Source organism: Pelmatolapia mariae, linkage group LG16_19 (genome assembly GCF_036321145.2).
Source record: "Pelmatolapia mariae isolate MD_Pm_ZW linkage group LG16_19, Pm_UMD_F_2, whole genome shotgun sequence".
In the NCBI taxonomy this organism is placed as follows: Eukaryota; Metazoa; Chordata; class Actinopteri; order Cichliformes; family Cichlidae; genus Pelmatolapia; species Pelmatolapia mariae.
The window spans coordinates 24,401,951-24,420,862 of NC_086241.1; the positions used below are offsets into that span (position 1 = coordinate 24,401,951).

An 18,912-nucleotide genomic window follows, 5' to 3' on the forward strand; every position below is an offset into this window, starting at 1 on the left:
GGTAAATCATTCCACGATTTAGGTGCCACGACCACAAACGCATGATCACCTCTATTAACCAGCCTCGACTTTGGTGTGGCCAAGCGCAAAAATCACCAGATCTAAGAGCTCTCGGGTGTATAAAAGGCTGCAGTATGTCCGACAGATACCCTGGGGCCTGTCCATTCAGCGCTTTGCATGTCACCAATAAAATTTTATAGTTAATTCTAAAACGAACAGGGAGCCAATGAAGAGAGGCAAAAAACCCCAAGTAAATAAATAAATGTCACAGACATTTATGAACAAATACAAAAAATCATGAACAGCAAAGATTCTTTTAAAACAAATGTGTCAAAGCGGTCAAATCCAAAAGCAAAAGCACAGCTGAGTCACCTGAGTCAGTAGCTAATAAAAGATTGTTAAGAGCGCCACATTTATCGATATGACGTCAAGCTTTAAAGTGTTACTCTGTTGCTACTCACCCAAAAGCAGACAAATAGAGGACAAGATGTGTAGATGAGTTGCACAAACATCTGTTACTTTCTAACAAAGATTAACAGAGTAACTCTTTCACTAAACCAGTGTTATGCTTAACACGTATTGCTTATGTAACCTTGGTTGGATGACAGTCTCAACGGTAATGGGAAATCACTCTCTCTTATTCTCTTCCCTCTTTTAGTCACTCAAACTCTGCAGACGGCTTCCAAAGACAAATGTCAAGGAGTAAATTGTGCTGTTGGTTTTGTGCTCAGTGTCAGTGCAGAACATTAAAAACCTGAGCGGTCAAAAGCAGCTGGAGAGCAAGAAAAGTGTGGAATCTGACCTCACCTAACAAGGAAAACAGATAAAGAAGTGAAGTGGCCTTGAAGCGTTTAAATGCACACGCTGCATGTCCTGCTCAGTGGAAAGGAAAAATAAATCTAATAAAATAAACCAAATAAAACTAAATGTAAGGAGGAATATGGAAACTGACAAAAATGTTTGTATAGATATATACAAATATACAAAAAATATAAATACAAAATCATGAAGAGGCTTTAGTGTCTGTTTTCTGAGCTTGGTTTGTCTACATGACAGCAAGGCATTTAGCCTAGAAGAAAAACATACCCCACCCCTATTTAATTAAACAACTCTTTAAAAAAAGAAACAAAGAAAGAAGAAGTTAGGACTACTGAGAGTCAGGAGGTGTATGGCAAAAGGAGAGGTTTATAGTGAGTTGTATGTGAGGCAAACTAAGGAAGGAGAAAACGTTTAGTATCGATTGGACAGGCAGAAAGATTAAGCTGGAAAGGATGCACAGCAGGTGAGAGTGATTAAGGTTAGGATGCACTAACGAGTGAAGCGAGTGTTGAGAAGATTGAAGGATTACTTAGATCAACTTACTGACGTGGATCTATAGGAAGTATATGATAGATATGCCAAGAGAGGAAGTGTGGTACTGCATGAGGAAGTCAGGAGTGACAGAGAAGTATGTGAGGGTGGTGCAGGACCTGTATGAGGACAGTGAGACAGTGGTGGGTTGTATGATAGGAGTGACTGATGGGTTCAAGGTAGTTGTGGAATTACATTAGGGATCAGTTCTGATGAGTTCAGAAAAGAAATGTAAACAATGGCATGGAAATGAAAAAAGAAATATGTCAATGAAAACTGAATTGAATCAAAATCTAAAATAATAATAAATAAAATAAACACTAATTACAAAATATAGTTTATGTGTTTCCACATAACACAGACTCAGGTCAGCATGGTCATAAAAGAGAACAGACATCAACAGAGAGATGAGTATTTATAAAAGTTTAATAGAGCTTCCTTCCGAAGGACCAGGCTGAGTATTTTAGGAAATCCACAGTTTGCTGAAATGGTTTAATCAGCATTTGTGTCCATCCTGTCTGTTTCAAACAAACTCACCATGAGAACAACAGCTTCACATTCCCATCCACACCAGAGATCCAAGATTTTAGCCCTTCTGTTAAAGCTGGATGACCATACAGGGGGTCAATAAAGGATTTATCAATCCTTTATCTAAGATAAAGATATGCTAACAGATGCAGAACTACCACAGTCCACAGGTAACTTGTGGCCTGAACTGCCAGTTCAGATCCTGGTAGTGGAGCTAGTGTGTGAAACAGACATCCTGCATGAAGCGTCCTAGTGCTTGCCGGACATCTTATCTTCCTCTTCTTTTTTTTAATTTAGCAATTTTGTTGATTAACATGTTTGGTTCTTGACGTTCTCCTGTATCCTGTTGAATCACCCAACCTGATTTTATGTTGTTCACCCAACCCTCATATAATGCACTTGTTCCATAATATGGTGTTGGGACACAGTGACTTTCATCCAAACTTGGGTTTGTGTCCAAACATCTGTCTGGAGACATCTTCAGTGATGTTCCTGGGATTATGGGGTGTTTTGGGGGTCCAGCTTTACCTCAAGGTGATCCCTCTGGGGCTGATCAGGAATTCACACCTCAGTGTGTTTCTGAGCAGCTAGCTACTCTGTCCCCTTGGCCCTCTTTTTTTCTCTTTACAGATGCTACAGATGGCTCTCTCCTTCCTCTCTCCTTTAATACCCAAACTTCTGAAGGCCTTGAGAATGGACCATAAAACCCCTGCACCCAGCTTCCACCAGCAGACGCCTGGCTCACCATCCTGTCTACTCACAGCTGGTGACCAGTCCAGTGTCCTTGGAGAGCTTTCTTTCAGCAGCTTTGCACAAGCTCCAGAAACACAGTTTGCTCATCTGATTCAAACAGATGAAACCAGACAAAAACGTCTGGTTGCAGGGTGATCAGGGAACTTCAGCTGCTGTTTGAGGTTGACCGATACCTGCCAGGCTCTTGCTGAGGTCAGGATGCCTGCAGATGGTCATTTGTCACTGTTTGGACTGCTTGTGTTTTCTGATTGCTCCAGCGATGGTCCTCAGGACCTGATAGTCCCTTTGTGTGTGGGGATGTGTGGGCATCTTGCTTTGGAACAATGAATCCCAGAAATGTTGAAGAAAACATGTTAAAGAGAACAGATGTTCTGTTGCAAATTCAAACTGTGCCACATGTTTCTGAGGTTCATTAATGTCACTGTTTGGTAACATTGCAGGGCATCCACTTCTTTGAAGAACAGCAATCAGCAGCTTTACTGTGTACTGACAAACACCAGAGTCATTAAATCGTTCAACCTCTTTTTTTTATGTAATATTTACAGTTAATCTTACAAACAACCTACTTAAAGGGACCATCTGGCACTGTAAGTCATCTGGTTTGATGACAATAGGCGAAACCCTAACCCTGTATTTGGAGACACACAAAAAGTAACAACAACAAATTACAAATTTGATAAAACATGGTTAGAGTCAGGATCATCACTGATAATAACCTAGTGCTCAGAGAGCTAATGTAGTGTGTTTTTTATTATTTCAAATTGAATGTCCTGAACCAAAGAACCTGATAAAAAATAATAATAATAAATGAATAAATGTCTAACTGTCTAAATGCTGCACTCGCTCTGCTTAGACCTTTCCCCTGTAAAACAGACACTTTGTCTCTTCCTCAGCTGCCTGCTTTCTCTCTCTCTCTGATATGATGAGTTGTCATGAGTGGCTTCAGTGTGAAGTCAGATTTTTAAGGAGGAGAATGAGAGGAGTTAGAGGTGGAGTTCTTTTTTCTTGCCAGGGATAAAAGTTTTGAAGCAACAGAGAGCTCCTCCAGAGGGAAGCTGACACTGATACTACACTGACAATAACTCTATCCAGTCAGCCACGATATATTGCACTCAATGCAGCAGTAGCTGAAGTTTTTTCTTTTCTTTGAGGCAACACAAGTGATTTGCACATATTTCAATTTGGCTTCCTTATTGGTATTTTTTTTTAATACCACTTGTATGCACATTACCGTGACAGTATTAATGTTTTTTTTATTCATTTGTGAATTTCTTTCTGAATTTCTTCAGTGACAATACACTAAAGGCTGAGAAGTAACAAGCAGAGGGGACTAGAACACAACAGAGGCCAGTAAAATGCAGGATTATGAGGCATCCATCTCGTTCCTGGGGACGTGGGGCCGGTTTCAGATGAAAGTCTTCTTCTTGCTGTGTGTCACCTGTCTTCCTGCCGGGTACAACATCCTGTCTGTCATCTTTCTGCTGGCTAGCCCCCCACACCAGTGTTACATCCCAGCACACAGGAACCTGAGCCAGGACTGGATGCAGGCCAGCATCCCACTGCAGGTAAGAACTGAATGATTCTGGATGTAATTCACAGAGTAATCAAAAGCAATCAGTCATTCACGCACAATCTTTACAGTCATCTGAGTCATTTCTGTCAGTGCAGATGAATTTACCTGTGTTAACACAGTTGTTGCGGGTCTGATGGTTGCTGCTAATAAACACGACAAAAGTCCTTTGTTCCGCCCACTGCTCCTCTGCTGTTTGCAGCTGTAGTTGAATTACTTTGGTAATATAAGCGTGAGAGAGCCTCGCACTAAAACAGTCAGCTCACCTAAATCTGCAACAAGATATCCAAGTCATTTACCCCTGCTGGTCTCTTGCACTGCACAAGCTCATGACGGTTACTTTGTCAGTAACATGTTGTTCTCACGTTTGTTCATTTTTCTTCAACTCCCACACACATATCAGCACAGAGGAGGTAAAGTAACTATTGTTCGCAAAACAGTGAAACTGATATTTAAGAAGCTACACGTGCAAGATTTCATTCTCAGCTGTTCTCAATGAAAACTGTTATCAGCAATAAGACATGGGCGGACGGAGCGTTCAGATCTCTCACACTAAAACAATGAAAAACTACAGCAGAGGTGTGCGGCTGCTGTTGCTGTTATGTCACGCCAGACAATAATTTAAATTGTGCTGATGCATAAATGTAGAGGAAAGAAAATCATAACAATTTAACAATAACAGTTTAAACACACACACACCTGTTGAGCAGGAAACAATATATAATAATATATATTGTTATATAATAATATATATATTGTTATATATGTTATATATACATATTGTTATATATGTTATATATGTATGTATATATATATATATATATATATATATATATATATATATATATATATATATATATATATATATATATATATATATATATATACACATATACATATATATATATATATGTATGTGTGTGTGTGTGTGTGTGTGTGTGTGTGTGAAACTTTACTTTATATCGGTGCTCTAGATCCAGCTGTGATCCTCACTTTTGTCAGAAAAGCAGTGCAAGTTTGCAATAATAAATATATTGTTTCCTGCTCAACAGGTGGCCGGGCAGCTGGAAAGAAGCAGTTGTAGCCGGTATGAGCTGGACCTGGTGCAAAACCTGTCTGAGCTGGGAATCAGACCCAACCTAGGCCAGATCTACAACTATTCTGCACTCGGAGCAAGCGCAGGGGTCATGCTGTCCAGCCTGAAGCAGGAGGAGTGCAAAGATGGATGGATCTACAGCACAGAGCACTACGAGTCGACTGTAGTCACTGAGGTACTGTTACTGTCTTAATGATATTGTCCAGATCCAAGTCTCCCTGGATCACAAAGGACTTCCTGGTTAAATAATAAATATATATATATAACACATACTTAGAATCGTTTCCCCCCCATTTTCACTGTTAAAGTCAAGTGTCCCTCTCACTATTTTATATTAGTGTTTATATTGGAGCACATTTAGCTGGGATGCAATCTGGCCCGAGGTTATAATGGTTAACTAAAATGTAACAACAAACTAAAACTGGAAGGGTAAAAAAACAAAAATTTTAGTTAACTAAAATAAAAATAAAAAATAGCAATTTAAAAGAAAACATTAAAACTGAAACGATTTTGTGAATTTGGAAAATTAACTAAAATAAAAAAATCTTAGTTTTATCTTAGTTTGTTATTTAAAACTTGCCTGATGCAGTACTCATGGCCATGTTTATTGAGACTCTGGATGTCTTCAAGACTGTTTTCAAACAGTTCTCTGTTTTTATTGAAACATTTGTAATAATTTTTCTAAATCTTGCCCTTCACATATGCACTCTATACAATAATAACTAAAAAGACTAAAACTGAGACAGAAACCAAGAAAAAAAAACTAACCTAAAACTAAACATGCTTGAACAATAAAAACAATATTGAAAAGTCTAAATGAAATCAACATGAAAACAAACTAGAAAATATGAAACTATAATAACTGGATATAATGATTTGGCCAGAGGAGCTTCTGTTTGTAAAACCAGCTGGAGCTTGTTACAGTAGCCGCCAGTTGGTGGCTTCCCTCAAATGACTGCACTAAGATAGGAGGAACAACTCCATCTATGGAACATAGAATAAATAAATAAAGGCAAACATACATAAATAAATAAACAGGATGGCTTAGTAAATTTACGTGTAAATTACAATATTTGAATGTTATTTTTGTGGTGTGTTAAGCCCACACAGTGATTTGAACAAAGCCAGGATAGAAATAATGGTTCCAAAGAGACGACTTCAAACAGACAGTTTCAGCCAATAAAAGGAGTTACCTAAAAGCAAAACATCGGGCAAACAGTCAGCCAAGAAAACAGGCAGGAGACATAGATCAGGGCAACTAGGCGATGTAGATGATGAGTCAGTAAAGGCAACATCGAATCCTTTACCACACAGTGATTTATGAGAAGCTTTTGCTTGAGGATATCCTCTAAAGTTTATCTTAGCTTCATGCCACTTGTGGTCATACAAACAATGACAGGAATAAGAAATCAAACAGCCTGAGGAGTAAAATCAGGACAGAGAAAAACTGATGTTACAAACCCATCAAAACAAAGCAACATGGAAGCTAATGAAGCTAACAGTCTGCACAGGGCCAGATGGAAGACAGAAAGTAGTGCCCAGGTATTTCCTTCTTTCTGTCTGTTTTGTGATTCTCACCTCTGATACGTAGTGAAGATGTGAATATGGGCAATGGAGCAACTTCTTTAATGTTGCTGGAGATCTGGATAACTCTGTGTAACTGTGAGACAGAGCAGTGGCCTGCGAGCTTGCTGAGTCCCCTTCTAGTTCCAGGTTACAGTCCCATGTTTGTTTTATATTCCAGTGTGTACATGTGCGATATTTTATGTTTTTATGCCTGCTTCAGAATATCCATATTTCCTCCTTGTCTTCTAGTTTAACCTTGTGTGTAGCAACCAGTGGAAACAGCCACTGACCTCTCTCATCTACTTTCTGGGAGGACTTTGTGGCTGCTTCCTCTCTGGACAGCTATCTGACCGGTAAATTTACAGTTTCAGTTCAATAATTCTCTAAACTTATAGTCTCTAAAGTCTCTAAAGTTAGCATAAATGCAATGTTTTTCATTAAAATATGTCTGCTAGTTAGCTGTGAGCTAACTCACGCTGTACCAAATAAAATATGTTGCTTTCTTGGATAGTGGTCATGCTAGCTGCTAATGCTTTATTCCTTTTAAAAAACCAAAAAGATAAATAAATAAAAAGAAGAACATGCTCATGTTGTGGCTGATTGCACTTTTGTTGTATTTGTGCTAAAGGTTTGGCAGGAAGCCTGTTCTCTTTGGTGCGATTGCCACACTTAGTATCTTCAGCCTTGCTTTGAAATTTGCTCAGTCCTGGACCGTCTTTACTGTGCTTTTCTTCATTGTTGGCATGGGTCAGCTCACCAGCTACGTAGTTTTGTTTGTACTGGGTAAGTGTGTTCTCTTTTTTTCAGGATACTACTTTCCACTGGCTGCATGCTCTACTGCTGCTTTCTTAATCAAATCTCATTGAAAAATAAAGTAAACCTTTTAATCAACAACTTCTGCCCTCTTGTGAAATTTCTCCACAGGTTCAGAGATCCTCGTTGGCTCACCTAGAGTTCTCTACTCCAGCATGTGTTTACCTTTCATGTATGTATTTGGTATGATGCTGCTTCCTGCTACTGCCTACTTGGTCAGGAACTGGAAACACCTGTCGCTGTTAATGGCCGTGCCTGGACTGGCCAGCCTCCCCCTCTGGTGGTAAATTGACCTCAGTACACTATCAAGATTTTTTTTGCTGGTGACATTTTCAGAGTTTAGACTTAATGGAGAGTGTGCTATAGACAGATTGTTGAGGAATTTGTGTAAATGCGCTTCAGTGTAAAAAGTATTTTAGGTCATTTTCCTTGCCTATCATATTTTTCTTTCTGACCAAAAACATGTACGATTGTCCAACACTGACGCTTAACACCAACATTAAGCTAAATGTGCACCTTAGTGTCTGTTCGTCATCCATCCGTCCATCCATCCGTCCATCCATCCATCACTTTCTTCCACTTATCCAGATGTCCTTTTGCTTCCTCGTTGGGGGAACCTGAGACAAAAGAGATATGTAATCTCTCTAGGTCTCCTTCATGCTGGGCATGCCTAGAAGGCCATGTTAGATGCTCATTTCTGCAAAACTGGATTTTGCTGTATTAGATCATTAAAGGGGCAACCCCTTTAAAGTTCAGAAAATGGGTTTGGTGTGTTTGCATTCTTACCCATTCTTTTAGTCACACCATAGTCCTTATTTTCATAGGTGAAGGTGCGAACATAGATAAACTGGTAAACCAAAGTCTTTGTCTTCTGGCTCCGCTCTCTGTTCACTACAAAGACCTGACATAACACACATGTTTCCACGTAAGTGTTGACTTGACTAATGAACTGCAGACAATCCAGATTTGTGTCTGTCTGTCCACCAGGCTGATTCCAGAGTCTCCTCGCTGGCTAGTGTCTAAAGGCCGTTTGCAGGAAGTAGAACTCTTGTTAAAGTCAGCGGCTCTGGAGAACGGAGTGGAAGCTCCTCCTGTTATCTTCGTCTCTGCTAATGTAAGGGCTTCTGACATCAGCTTTGTTCCACACTGTAAACTATTGTGGCCACTGCAATGACATTTCTCTGTCACTGTAGGTTCAACAGTCTGATAGCAAGAAGGCTGAGACCCTCAATTTCCTGGACCTCCTAAAGACCAAAAGCATTCGAAGTGTCACACTCATACTTTGGTTTCTCTGGTGAGTTGAAGCCTTCTCCTTTGCAGGTGCTCTCAGGAACTGATTTCTTGCTAACTACAGTATAGCATAATTGATAGTTTCATTATTCCAGAGCAAGAACATTAAAAGGAAGTAATCCATGTTTTAAAGGTTACTAGGGAGGACATTACTAGTGACTTCTGTGGCCGCCAACATCTCTTTGGACATGCTGACATCATTAGGATGTATTTTGAACCCTTTGAACAGTCAGTGACCTTTCCTTTAGTACCATTCTCATGAAAAACTTAATTTTTTTTGCAGTTTTTAGCTATTCCAGCCGACGGACCCTGCTATTGCTTATCCTGTAATGAAGCATCCATCATCCATCCAGCTGCCCCTCAAGAATTCACAAGACTCACTCCTCCTCCTACCGAATTGTTCAGAATTGAACTAAACTTACATATAATGATCCTTTAATTCCGGGGTGTCAAACATAAGGCCTTGGGGCCAGAACTGGCACTGCAAAGACTACAATCTGGCCCATTGGATGACTTTATAAAATGTGAAGGACGGCATACATTTTTGAGACACCCCCTGTTGTCATTCATACAACAGCCAAGTAATTAAGTAATAGGTAAACAATAACAATCAAAACAGAGAAAAATTCCTGTTTTTTCAGAACTAGTACAGAACTGACCGAAAGAGGTGCTTCCCTGGTTCAGCTCAGTTCAGATCAATGTGGCTGTATGTGGCCCACGATGTAAAATGAGTTTGACGTCCCTGATCTAATGGGTCTTCATGCAAATTGTTGTCAAGGTTCACATCACATTTGCTGTTTTAATAATCATAACCGGTGAATTGCGATAGATTGTGAGCTGGACAAGTTTCTACGTCACTGACGTTCTGGTTTATTGATATAATCGACATTACAGCGTCTCAATGATGCTAACAGGATTTCATTTCTCTCTTTTTTTTAATTTGTTCTCTTGTTGTTTGCAGGTTTTCTACTAATGTGACCTACTTTGGATTGTCATTCAATATGTCTACGCTCTATGGCAACCCCTTCCTGAATTACTTCTTGCTGTCAGCAGTAGAGCTACCAGCATACACTGTCAGCTGGCTAAGTGCATGCAGGCTTTCCCGCCGCCTGTCTTTTATCAGCTTCTCCCTGCTGGGGGCGCTAGCACTCTTCCTCATCCAGGTCACTCTGCACAGTGAGTGAGACCACTATAATCTAGGACTCCACCACTGCACTTTTCTCACTCTCTTTGTGAATATAATTATTAATTCATCTAAACAATACACATAATTGTTTGCTTGGCCAAACCCCCGAGTAACTTTGATTTTCTTAAGAGCCTTTTTGGTGAGATGCAGGACTGGACAGGTCACAAGTTCATCTCTGGGCCAATATGCCAGTAGTGCTGCCGAAAACACTCTTTATCAGATAATACACAAAACTGACACACGGGTACACTGCAAGCCTTTAAAGGTACTTATCTATCTATCTATCAGGTATTATGACATCAACATTTTGCCTAGCAACCACCAACCACCTGGCTAAAATGACCAATTTATAGTGCATTTATACTCCTAGTACTCCTTCTAAAAGTGTGTGTACTATGACTTTCACTTCACGACAATAACATGTAATTTATAGCTTCAAAACCTTTATTATGCATAATATAGCGCAACAATATAGAAACCAAAAATCACAGATCAAACAATAGCATAGCATGGGCATTTATAAAATATGTGTAAAATATGCCTTAAATGCTTGCAACCTGCATGCAGCTGTTGGAAAATAACATATATAGAAAATCTGGCCTGGCATTTAAGAGAGGGAATGCTGTTTGACTATTGGTTAGTGTTTCTAAATAATTTTTTTCCATCCTCAAAAGCTTACGCTCTTTCCCCTCCCTCCAGGCCATCCAGCTCTCACCCTGTTCCTGGTGCTGCTGGGTAAATTTGGCATTCTGGTTGGCACGGGCATTTTGTGCATGTTCACTGGAGAGCTCTCTCCCACAGTCATCAGAAATACAGTGATGTCATCCTGTGCCATGCTCTCCAGAGTGGGGTCCTCTGTTTCCCCATACCTACTGCAGCTGGGTGAGATATTTGGGTTCAGATTATCTTTAAGGGAAGTCTTGGTGTGTTGAAAATAAGTTAAAAAAAAAAAAAAACCTTAATGCTTAGCTACTTGTCTCTAAATTTAGTAATCTGACCTGCAGGTTAGTGATGCAGTCTGTAGCAGACAAAGACTGATTTCACTAATCTTGTATAATCTACTCTGGTCTTCTCTGCAGCTGTGTTCTACGAGTTCCTGCCGTGGATGCTTGTGGGTTCTCTGTCACTTGTCAGTGTCGTGCTCTGCTTTTTTCTGCCGGAGACCTTCAGAGAGCCGCTTCCTGACACCATCGATCAGATGCAAGCAATTCAGAGGTAAGTCTGTCCAACCTTATGACTGCTCTTACTGAGGGTTGTGTTCTGTTTTCAGGGGTATATTTGAAGCGCTAATGTTCTGTACATTACCACAATAAGTTTGTAAATGAAACAACTCAGATGCAGATGAAGTGCAGACTTTCAATTTTAATTCAATGGGCTGAACAAAGCATTGCAAATGTGAGGAACTAAAGCATTTTAACACAATCCTGCGATCATCCACCACTGTTTATCACTTTCTGTCTTTCTAGCAATTTCTCAGATGGGTGTTTTATCTACTTAATTGATAATGACATAATGAAGGAATTGCCTACACCTGCCCATGAACTAGCCTTTGAGCCAAAGGCTCCAATTACTTTTCGTCCCTTTAAAAAGAGGGTGGCACATGTTAAGGAGCTGAAACCCTTAAACCCTTCACCCAATTTGAATGTGGATACCCGTAAATGAAAGCTGAGAGTTTATACATTATGTCCATGTCCATTATATAACTATATTTGGAATATGTTTCAGAAAACAGTAAAAAACATAGAACTTGTCAGTGACCAAATATATATGGACCTAGCAATATGTAGAAAATATTGGTGTTTTCCATATAAAACAAAAAAGAAGGCAAAAAAGCAACAAAGAATCAGCCGTACTGATGCAGCTCTTTTCATCTGGCTTCCAGATTCAGGTGGCCGTGTGCCTTCAAGCCACCCCAGAAAGATGACATGAAATCAGCTAAAGACCAAAGGTCTCTGCCTGAGATCATCTGTTCAACGCGCTTTTAAGACTTCAGACACAGAAATGAATGAAGCTGCCTTCACCAACGCTGCCACCAACACCAGAATGTGAAACATTAGACCTTAGTCCACTCTGACAGGATGGTTGTGCTGTTTTCTGTCTCCATCATCTTCAAAGACTGGGAGAGAAACCGTAGAACCTCTAGCGATATAACAGCTTCTCTCTCCACATTACAGAACAAGGGGAGCTAATACACAATGAGTGTAATTTTTTTTACCTTTTAAAAGCAAAGGGGGGGAAAAGTTTACCACGATGAAGGTCTAGTTTAGCGTTTTTCACTCCATCGTTTGAAACACCCGTGCCTTTGAGATAAGCATTATTGTCAGTCATATGAATATGAATGTATTAAGAAAAAAGATCAGAAAATATACATTTCAGATAAAGATTTTTGTTGCTAGATTGCAATTTTTTGGTTCAGTCCAGCAGGACATATTATCAGAAAATGACATTAAAACTGCTCAGACACAAATAGCAATTAGCCACTGGGTATGCACTCACCGGCCACTTTGTTAGGTACACCTGTTCAATTGTGCATTAATGCAAATATCTAATCATCCAGTGATAAGACACTAAGTCAGTGCATTTAAGCATGTATACATGGTCAAGACGGTCTTCTGACATTCAGACTGAGCTTCAGAACGGGGAAGAAAGGTGATTAAAGTGACTTTGAATCTGGTATGTTGTTGGTGCCAGACTAGCTGGTCTGAGTATTTCAGAAATTTCTATTGTAGGTTCTCTGCCTTACAACATAAAGGCCTTTGAGTTGGCTGCTATTTAAATTAAACTGAATTGAACAGTAATTGCTGATTTACTGGGATTTTCCTGCACCACTATCTCTTGGGCTTCTAGAAAATGGTCCAAAACCGAGAAAATATCCAGTCAGCAGCAGTTCTCTGTGTGAAAATACCGTGTTGTTGCCAGACGTCAGAGAAGAATAACCAGGCTGCTTTGGGCTGATAGGAAGGCAACAGTAAATCACTTGTTACAACAGGGGTGTGCACAAAAGTCACATTGAACCTTGAAGCAGATGGACTACAGCAGCAGAAAACCTGAACAAGTTCCATTCTTGTGAGCTGAACAGGAAACTGAGGCAACAGTTTGCACAGATTTAAAATTGGACAGCAGAAGGTTGGAAGACGTATCTTCTGAATCCCAAAACATTTAGAAGATTGGGCTAGAATTTGGAGTAAACAACGTGACAGCAAGGACCCATCCTGTCTTATTTGAATGGTTCAGGCTTGGTAATTCCAAATAAGTGATCCCAAATGGGAATTTTAAACTGTAACATTTGTGTAGTAATTTAAATGAATCATCTTCACTCCTCTTTCTTATGTTTTGGCAAAACAAAGTACAAAGAATAGAGCTTTTGCACAGCAGTTTTGACACTTCATATTAAACACAGGTGTTTAGTTATATTACTTTAGGCTCTGCATAGATCAGAACTGTCATTCAAGTCAACTGTAAGGCCAAACTGAGCAGCATCAGCTTCTAAACTATAACATATCTGTAACTGATGATATGAACTGTACTATAGCACAGCTCCATCTGTCCTCAGTTGCAGCCACAGCCACCAAATTGAAATAACCCGCATGTATTCTTTAATAGAAACATGTTCCTGGTATCATAGAAACTCCACAACACCACAAATCAACAACACAGAGACTCGAGACTTTACCCTTCCTCTCTTAATATGTAATAAGTGAATCGTGAAAGCACCTGCTGCACGTGTTTTGTTACTTATTCAGTTTTAATGAGTAACAGCAGTCACTTCAGCTTCTTATGTAACGACTCCACAGCAACTCAAATCAATGAACGTTCACACAGTTTCACAAAATGGTTAATTCAGAAGTTTGTTCTTCATTGTTCTCACATGTTTCTGTGTGTTTGAAACTTTGTATTGTCCTTCAAAACATAAGGGACAAAGGAGAAAATTAAGGATTCAAATTGTTTTGACTATAAAACAGGACTTTATCCTTCCTCTTTCAATATGTGAAACATAAATTCACCTGTTTTCTTTGGTTTTAACTTGTTCTACATGTTTTTGTATTTTTGTTAACTTATTCAGTTTCAAGGTTCTTTATCAAACTTTGTGTGGAAACCTGTTCCTCTTAAATAATGTTTAACCCACGAATAAAGACTCCATGACGACTCAGATCAATGACCACTTCAGACAGTTTCACATAATGATTAATTTAGGAGTTTCACATCTGTTTATCCAGGTTTCTGTGTGTTTGAAACTTTTTAACTAATGTCCTTCAAAACATAAGAGCAAAATGATCTTATGTTTATTTATCCAAAATGCTTTTGGATAAATACGTTTGTCCTTTAATATGTAAATCATAAAGGCAGCTGTTTTTATGTTGTCCTTTAACATGGTGTACGTGTTTTTTATATTGAGTAACAAGAGTCCTTTCCTGCCTTTGCAATCACCACAGTAAGAGCTGAATTTCTGGGCTACCTGGCAAAAAAAACATTGACTTTTTTAAAAAAAATCCAGCCTCAAACTGGATAAAACCTTCTCAAATTTCAAGGAACTGCACTTGTGGGCTCCTCTATGGTGGCTCCAGTTTCCACCTTCAAAGGCTACCACTCTATACACAGATGATTCTCTGAATGCGGTGCCCTTCAAATCCTCCAAACATACTTCAAAGATTCTCAGTTACAGGAAACCTCAAAATGCATTTTAAAGCCATCAGTCAGTAAAAACAAGTGCTTTCTCACTGTAAGATAAATATAAAAATAAATTCAATAAATTTCTTTAATTTTGAAAAAAATTAAAGAAATTCAATTTAACTGAATATCAGATCTATATGAAATTTAATAACCACTGAAAATTTAGTGCTACTGTATTATTATGCATCTTGTTTAACTCCAATATAAAATTCCAGTATTTACATACTTCCAATTTGCTTTCAACTCTGCTATGCCCTACCATTTACCCCCCAGCCAAATAATGTCACAAGATTTTTGACATGAGCACAGAGGAAGTGACAACACCCTGCAAAAAAGTCAGTAAAAGCAGATGTCACTCTATTATCGGACCCATATCTTAAGTTTTCTATTGCCAGGCTGAGCTGATCCGTCTTAACTCTGCAACTGTTTTCACAGGACTCTTTGCAGTTCTGTGAAAAACCAAGCTAACCCTTAAACTGATCCAAAGGAGTTAAGAGTGTAAGCAGCAGCCAGGTGCAACTAACAAAACACACTTGATTAACTGATCATAAGCAAATGTAAAAACCCCTGTAACAACAGAAGTTTTGGCAGTTTGCTCCCAAAACATTGTTGCAATACTTCACAGTCCTCAGTCAGAATTTGAAATATTAAAGTCATGAGATTCAAAGCAGAAAAAGACAGAGTATGACTTGTTTGGAAGGGTTTCCAATAGAAAGCTACTTCTTAGACCCCTGGAATAATGTCCTGTGGATTGACGAGACCAAAGTAGAGATGTTTAGTCATAAAGCACACATCAATGTATAGTTTTGAGACAACACAAAGGTCGAGGTTAGATGAAGTTCTGATGACTTGCTTTGGCAAAGCAGCTTAAAAATAAAGGAAAAGTGATGTTGTTGGGTTTTTGTTAAAGAACTAAGAACCCAGCTCCGGTCAGAGTGCTCAGAGTTTGAAAATGTTTGGAGGAGCTATTCTCCCATCTGCTCAAGGACCTTCCAGCTCTTCTTCTTTCAGCTGCTCGCTTTAGGAGTCCCCACAGCAGATCATGTACCTCCCCCTATTCCTATCATCCTCTTCTGTCGCACCATCCCCTTCACTTCTCTTGCACAAATCTTGTCCAATATATCCACTCTTCCCCATGTCCAAACCACGGCAACCTTGCCTCTCTTCAGAATCGTTCAACTTCAACTATCCTTCTCTTATACTCTTTCTGATTATCCTTGTATTTGATTTGGGAAAGAATTTGGGGGGGTTTTGGAATACAACCCTCCCAGTTGGGCGTGGGATTGGCACTCGGAGTACGCTGGCTCATGACTCATGTTGGCAGGTTACCTATCACAACTAGGATGCCAGAAAACTCAGTAGGCATGACTGGCCATGAACTAACACTATTTCAGCTGCCAGCATGCCTTCACCCAGATGTCCCAGCCTTCGTATGCTTTAAAGATACAGAATTTCTGAAGAAAGGGAAACTAAAGGATGGAACAGACAGCATTTTGCACTTATTGTCAATAAATTGCATCAAAACACTAAAACCAGCAACATTTTTCCATCTCTAAAGCAGCTAGTCTTTCTGTCTTGCAGCTCTAAATCCTTTCTTTCCCACTGAAGACAGACAACTACACTTAAACTGTTTGCTGTTTTATTCATTTATGATTTGTATTTTTTATTTTGACACCAAATAGCAAAGATGGGTTTCACCGGGTCCATTAATTCATAACAGGACAGAACCCTCACTAATTATATTGTAACGTATTGTTTCATGTTCGCTGAATGAATTCAAAGGGCTGTGTATATATTTAATATATGCTGTTCATATGCTGTATGATTTAATAAATCAGTATTAAGTCATTCCAAATGCTCATTTTCACACTGTAGCAGACTGTCCACTAATTTAATCGTCTATAAATTATTTTTCATTGTTATTAGTCAATTTTAACATGTTGATTCATTCCAGAGTTGTCTTTCTTGTGTTGTTCCTCTGTGCTCTCCTTGTTTCCTTCTTTCCACAGAGGGAGCTGGTTAAAGTCTTGCCTCTCACCCTAATCTCGCTCAACCTCCTTGGCTCCACTTTCCTCTTCTCCAGCCCTTCAGTCTCTCTCCATCCCTCCTCTCCATCCTTCTCCACCCACCTTACACACACCTCACTCCTTCCTCTATTGTTTGGGGAACAATTATCAGATCCACAACAAAAAAGGGACCACCTCCAGGAAAGTTGAGTGAATGATTCTGATTTGCTCGAGGTGACAAGAAACTGAATCTAAAAACTGCTGTTCACAAACGCTGTCCATCTAATCTGACTGAGCTGGAGCTGTTTTGCAAAGAAGAATGGGCAAGGATTTCAGTCTCTAGATGTGCAAAGCTGGTAGAGACATACCCTAAAAGACTGGCAGCTGTAATTGCAGCAAAAGGTGGTTCTACAAAGTATTGACTCAGGGGGCTGAATAATTACGCACACCCCACTTTTCAGTTATTTATTTGTAAAAAATGTTTGGAATCATGTATGATTTTCGTTCCACTTCTCACATGTACACCACTTTGTATTGGTCTTTCATGTGGAATTCCAATAAAATTGATTCATGTTTGTGGCTGTAATGTGACAAAATGTGGAAAAGTTCAAGGGGGCCGAATACTTTTGCAAGCCACTGTATAATGAACCTGTCCATTTACCAAATTACCCACTCTCTCCATGTTGTTGATGGATTTTGGGAGTTGTTTTAATAATAAATTTAAATTTAAAAAATAAACCTTTAGAGACTGAGTTATCTGTTTTCAAACATCCGGACTTGAACTGCGACAATGGCATTGGCCAAGGGATGAGTGTATGAAAATTCAAATGAGCAGGTGCATTCAGATGGAACAGTCTTTAACCCACCAAAGTCCATCCATTTGCATTTGAGCTAGTCTGCCTCCTATGTGCTGTACCCATGCAGCACCCTCACATAAACCAAACAGAGTGGACTCTTGATTAAAACAGTTGAATAATATTGAATTAAAAAAAGCAAACATTACATAAAAACAGCAAACACACTTGTTGTAAGCATGATATTATTTGATGTCACCCAAACATGACAACAACATAATACTGCAATGGGAAATGGACTTAAACCAGCGCAGGATGCAAATGTTGTTACTCATTAAAACTGAATAATTAAGAAAACACATACAGCAAGTTAAAGGATAACAAATACTTTTCATATATTAAGAGAGGTAGGGCAAAATTCCTCTGCATAAAAATGAGGTATTTGAACCCTTGTTCATGTTAAGAGGAATACATCTGCATTAAAGAATGAAGTTTATTAAAACGTGTCAAAGAGATGAGATGTAATGTAGTATTTTAGTGTATGTCATCAGTTACAGATATGTTGCTCAAACTGGCCTCAGCATGACATGATGCCCATGCCTTACTAATCACATTAAGGTGCTGTTCTTGTGCAGATTTCATTAATCCGAGTGAGGGCATGGCAACACTGAATTATAACCAAAACTTTTTGTTATATATAACTATGTTACTCCAGAGGCTTTAAAGCAGCACTGTGTAAAACAGTCCTGCTGAAAGCTAACTCGTGTAGCTCAACAGTAGAATCCATCTGTTTTCTTTTGATTTGTGCAACATGAAATCAGACACTTGAATTAAGCTATTAAAAAAATATTTTGACATAGGCATGATCAAATGAACAGCAATATGTGTTTGTAGGCGCTTTAATTTCCTGCTCTCATGGCTGATCAAACATTTAACATACATAACGGTACATACATTTAATTTTTGTGAATTTTTGAGACACTATCTGAACAATGAATATATTCATATATGAGCATGTGTGGTTGTTTTAATTGTAATGTAATGTAATGTAAATGTAATTAAGTGTTACTTGTGGATTTTATCTTTAAATATTTTAAGCTGTATTTTGCCAAATATCTTTTAAAATGCATTCAGGTTTTGAAGCTGGAAGATAAACTGTCCAGATTTAGTAAATTCCACTAACTAAGCATTAAAAAAGGAAGATTGTGTATGTTAATCAAATATCATGCAACATTTTTCTTATTTTATTTCTGTTAATTTCTTTTAAACTGATATATGTCATACATCCA

General features: G+C 38.8%; 1 protein-coding gene across 1 annotated transcript; it reads left to right on the plus strand.

Moving 5' to 3' along the window:
* Window positions 1-3,986: 3,986 nt before the first annotated feature.
* Window positions 3,987-12,137, plus strand: LOC134644480 (solute carrier family 22 member 4-like). The gene is made up of 11 exons (XM_063497563.1): window positions 3,987-4,196; window positions 5,254-5,472; window positions 7,113-7,216; window positions 7,492-7,646; window positions 7,788-7,959; window positions 8,664-8,790; window positions 8,870-8,970; window positions 9,928-10,142; window positions 10,852-11,034; window positions 11,232-11,367; window positions 12,035-12,137. The coding sequence occupies exons 1-11, from the start codon at window positions 3,987-3,989 to the stop codon at window positions 12,135-12,137; spliced, it is 1,725 nt and encodes a 574-aa protein (XP_063353633.1).
* The last annotated feature ends 6,775 nt before the right edge of the window (window positions 12,138-18,912 follow it).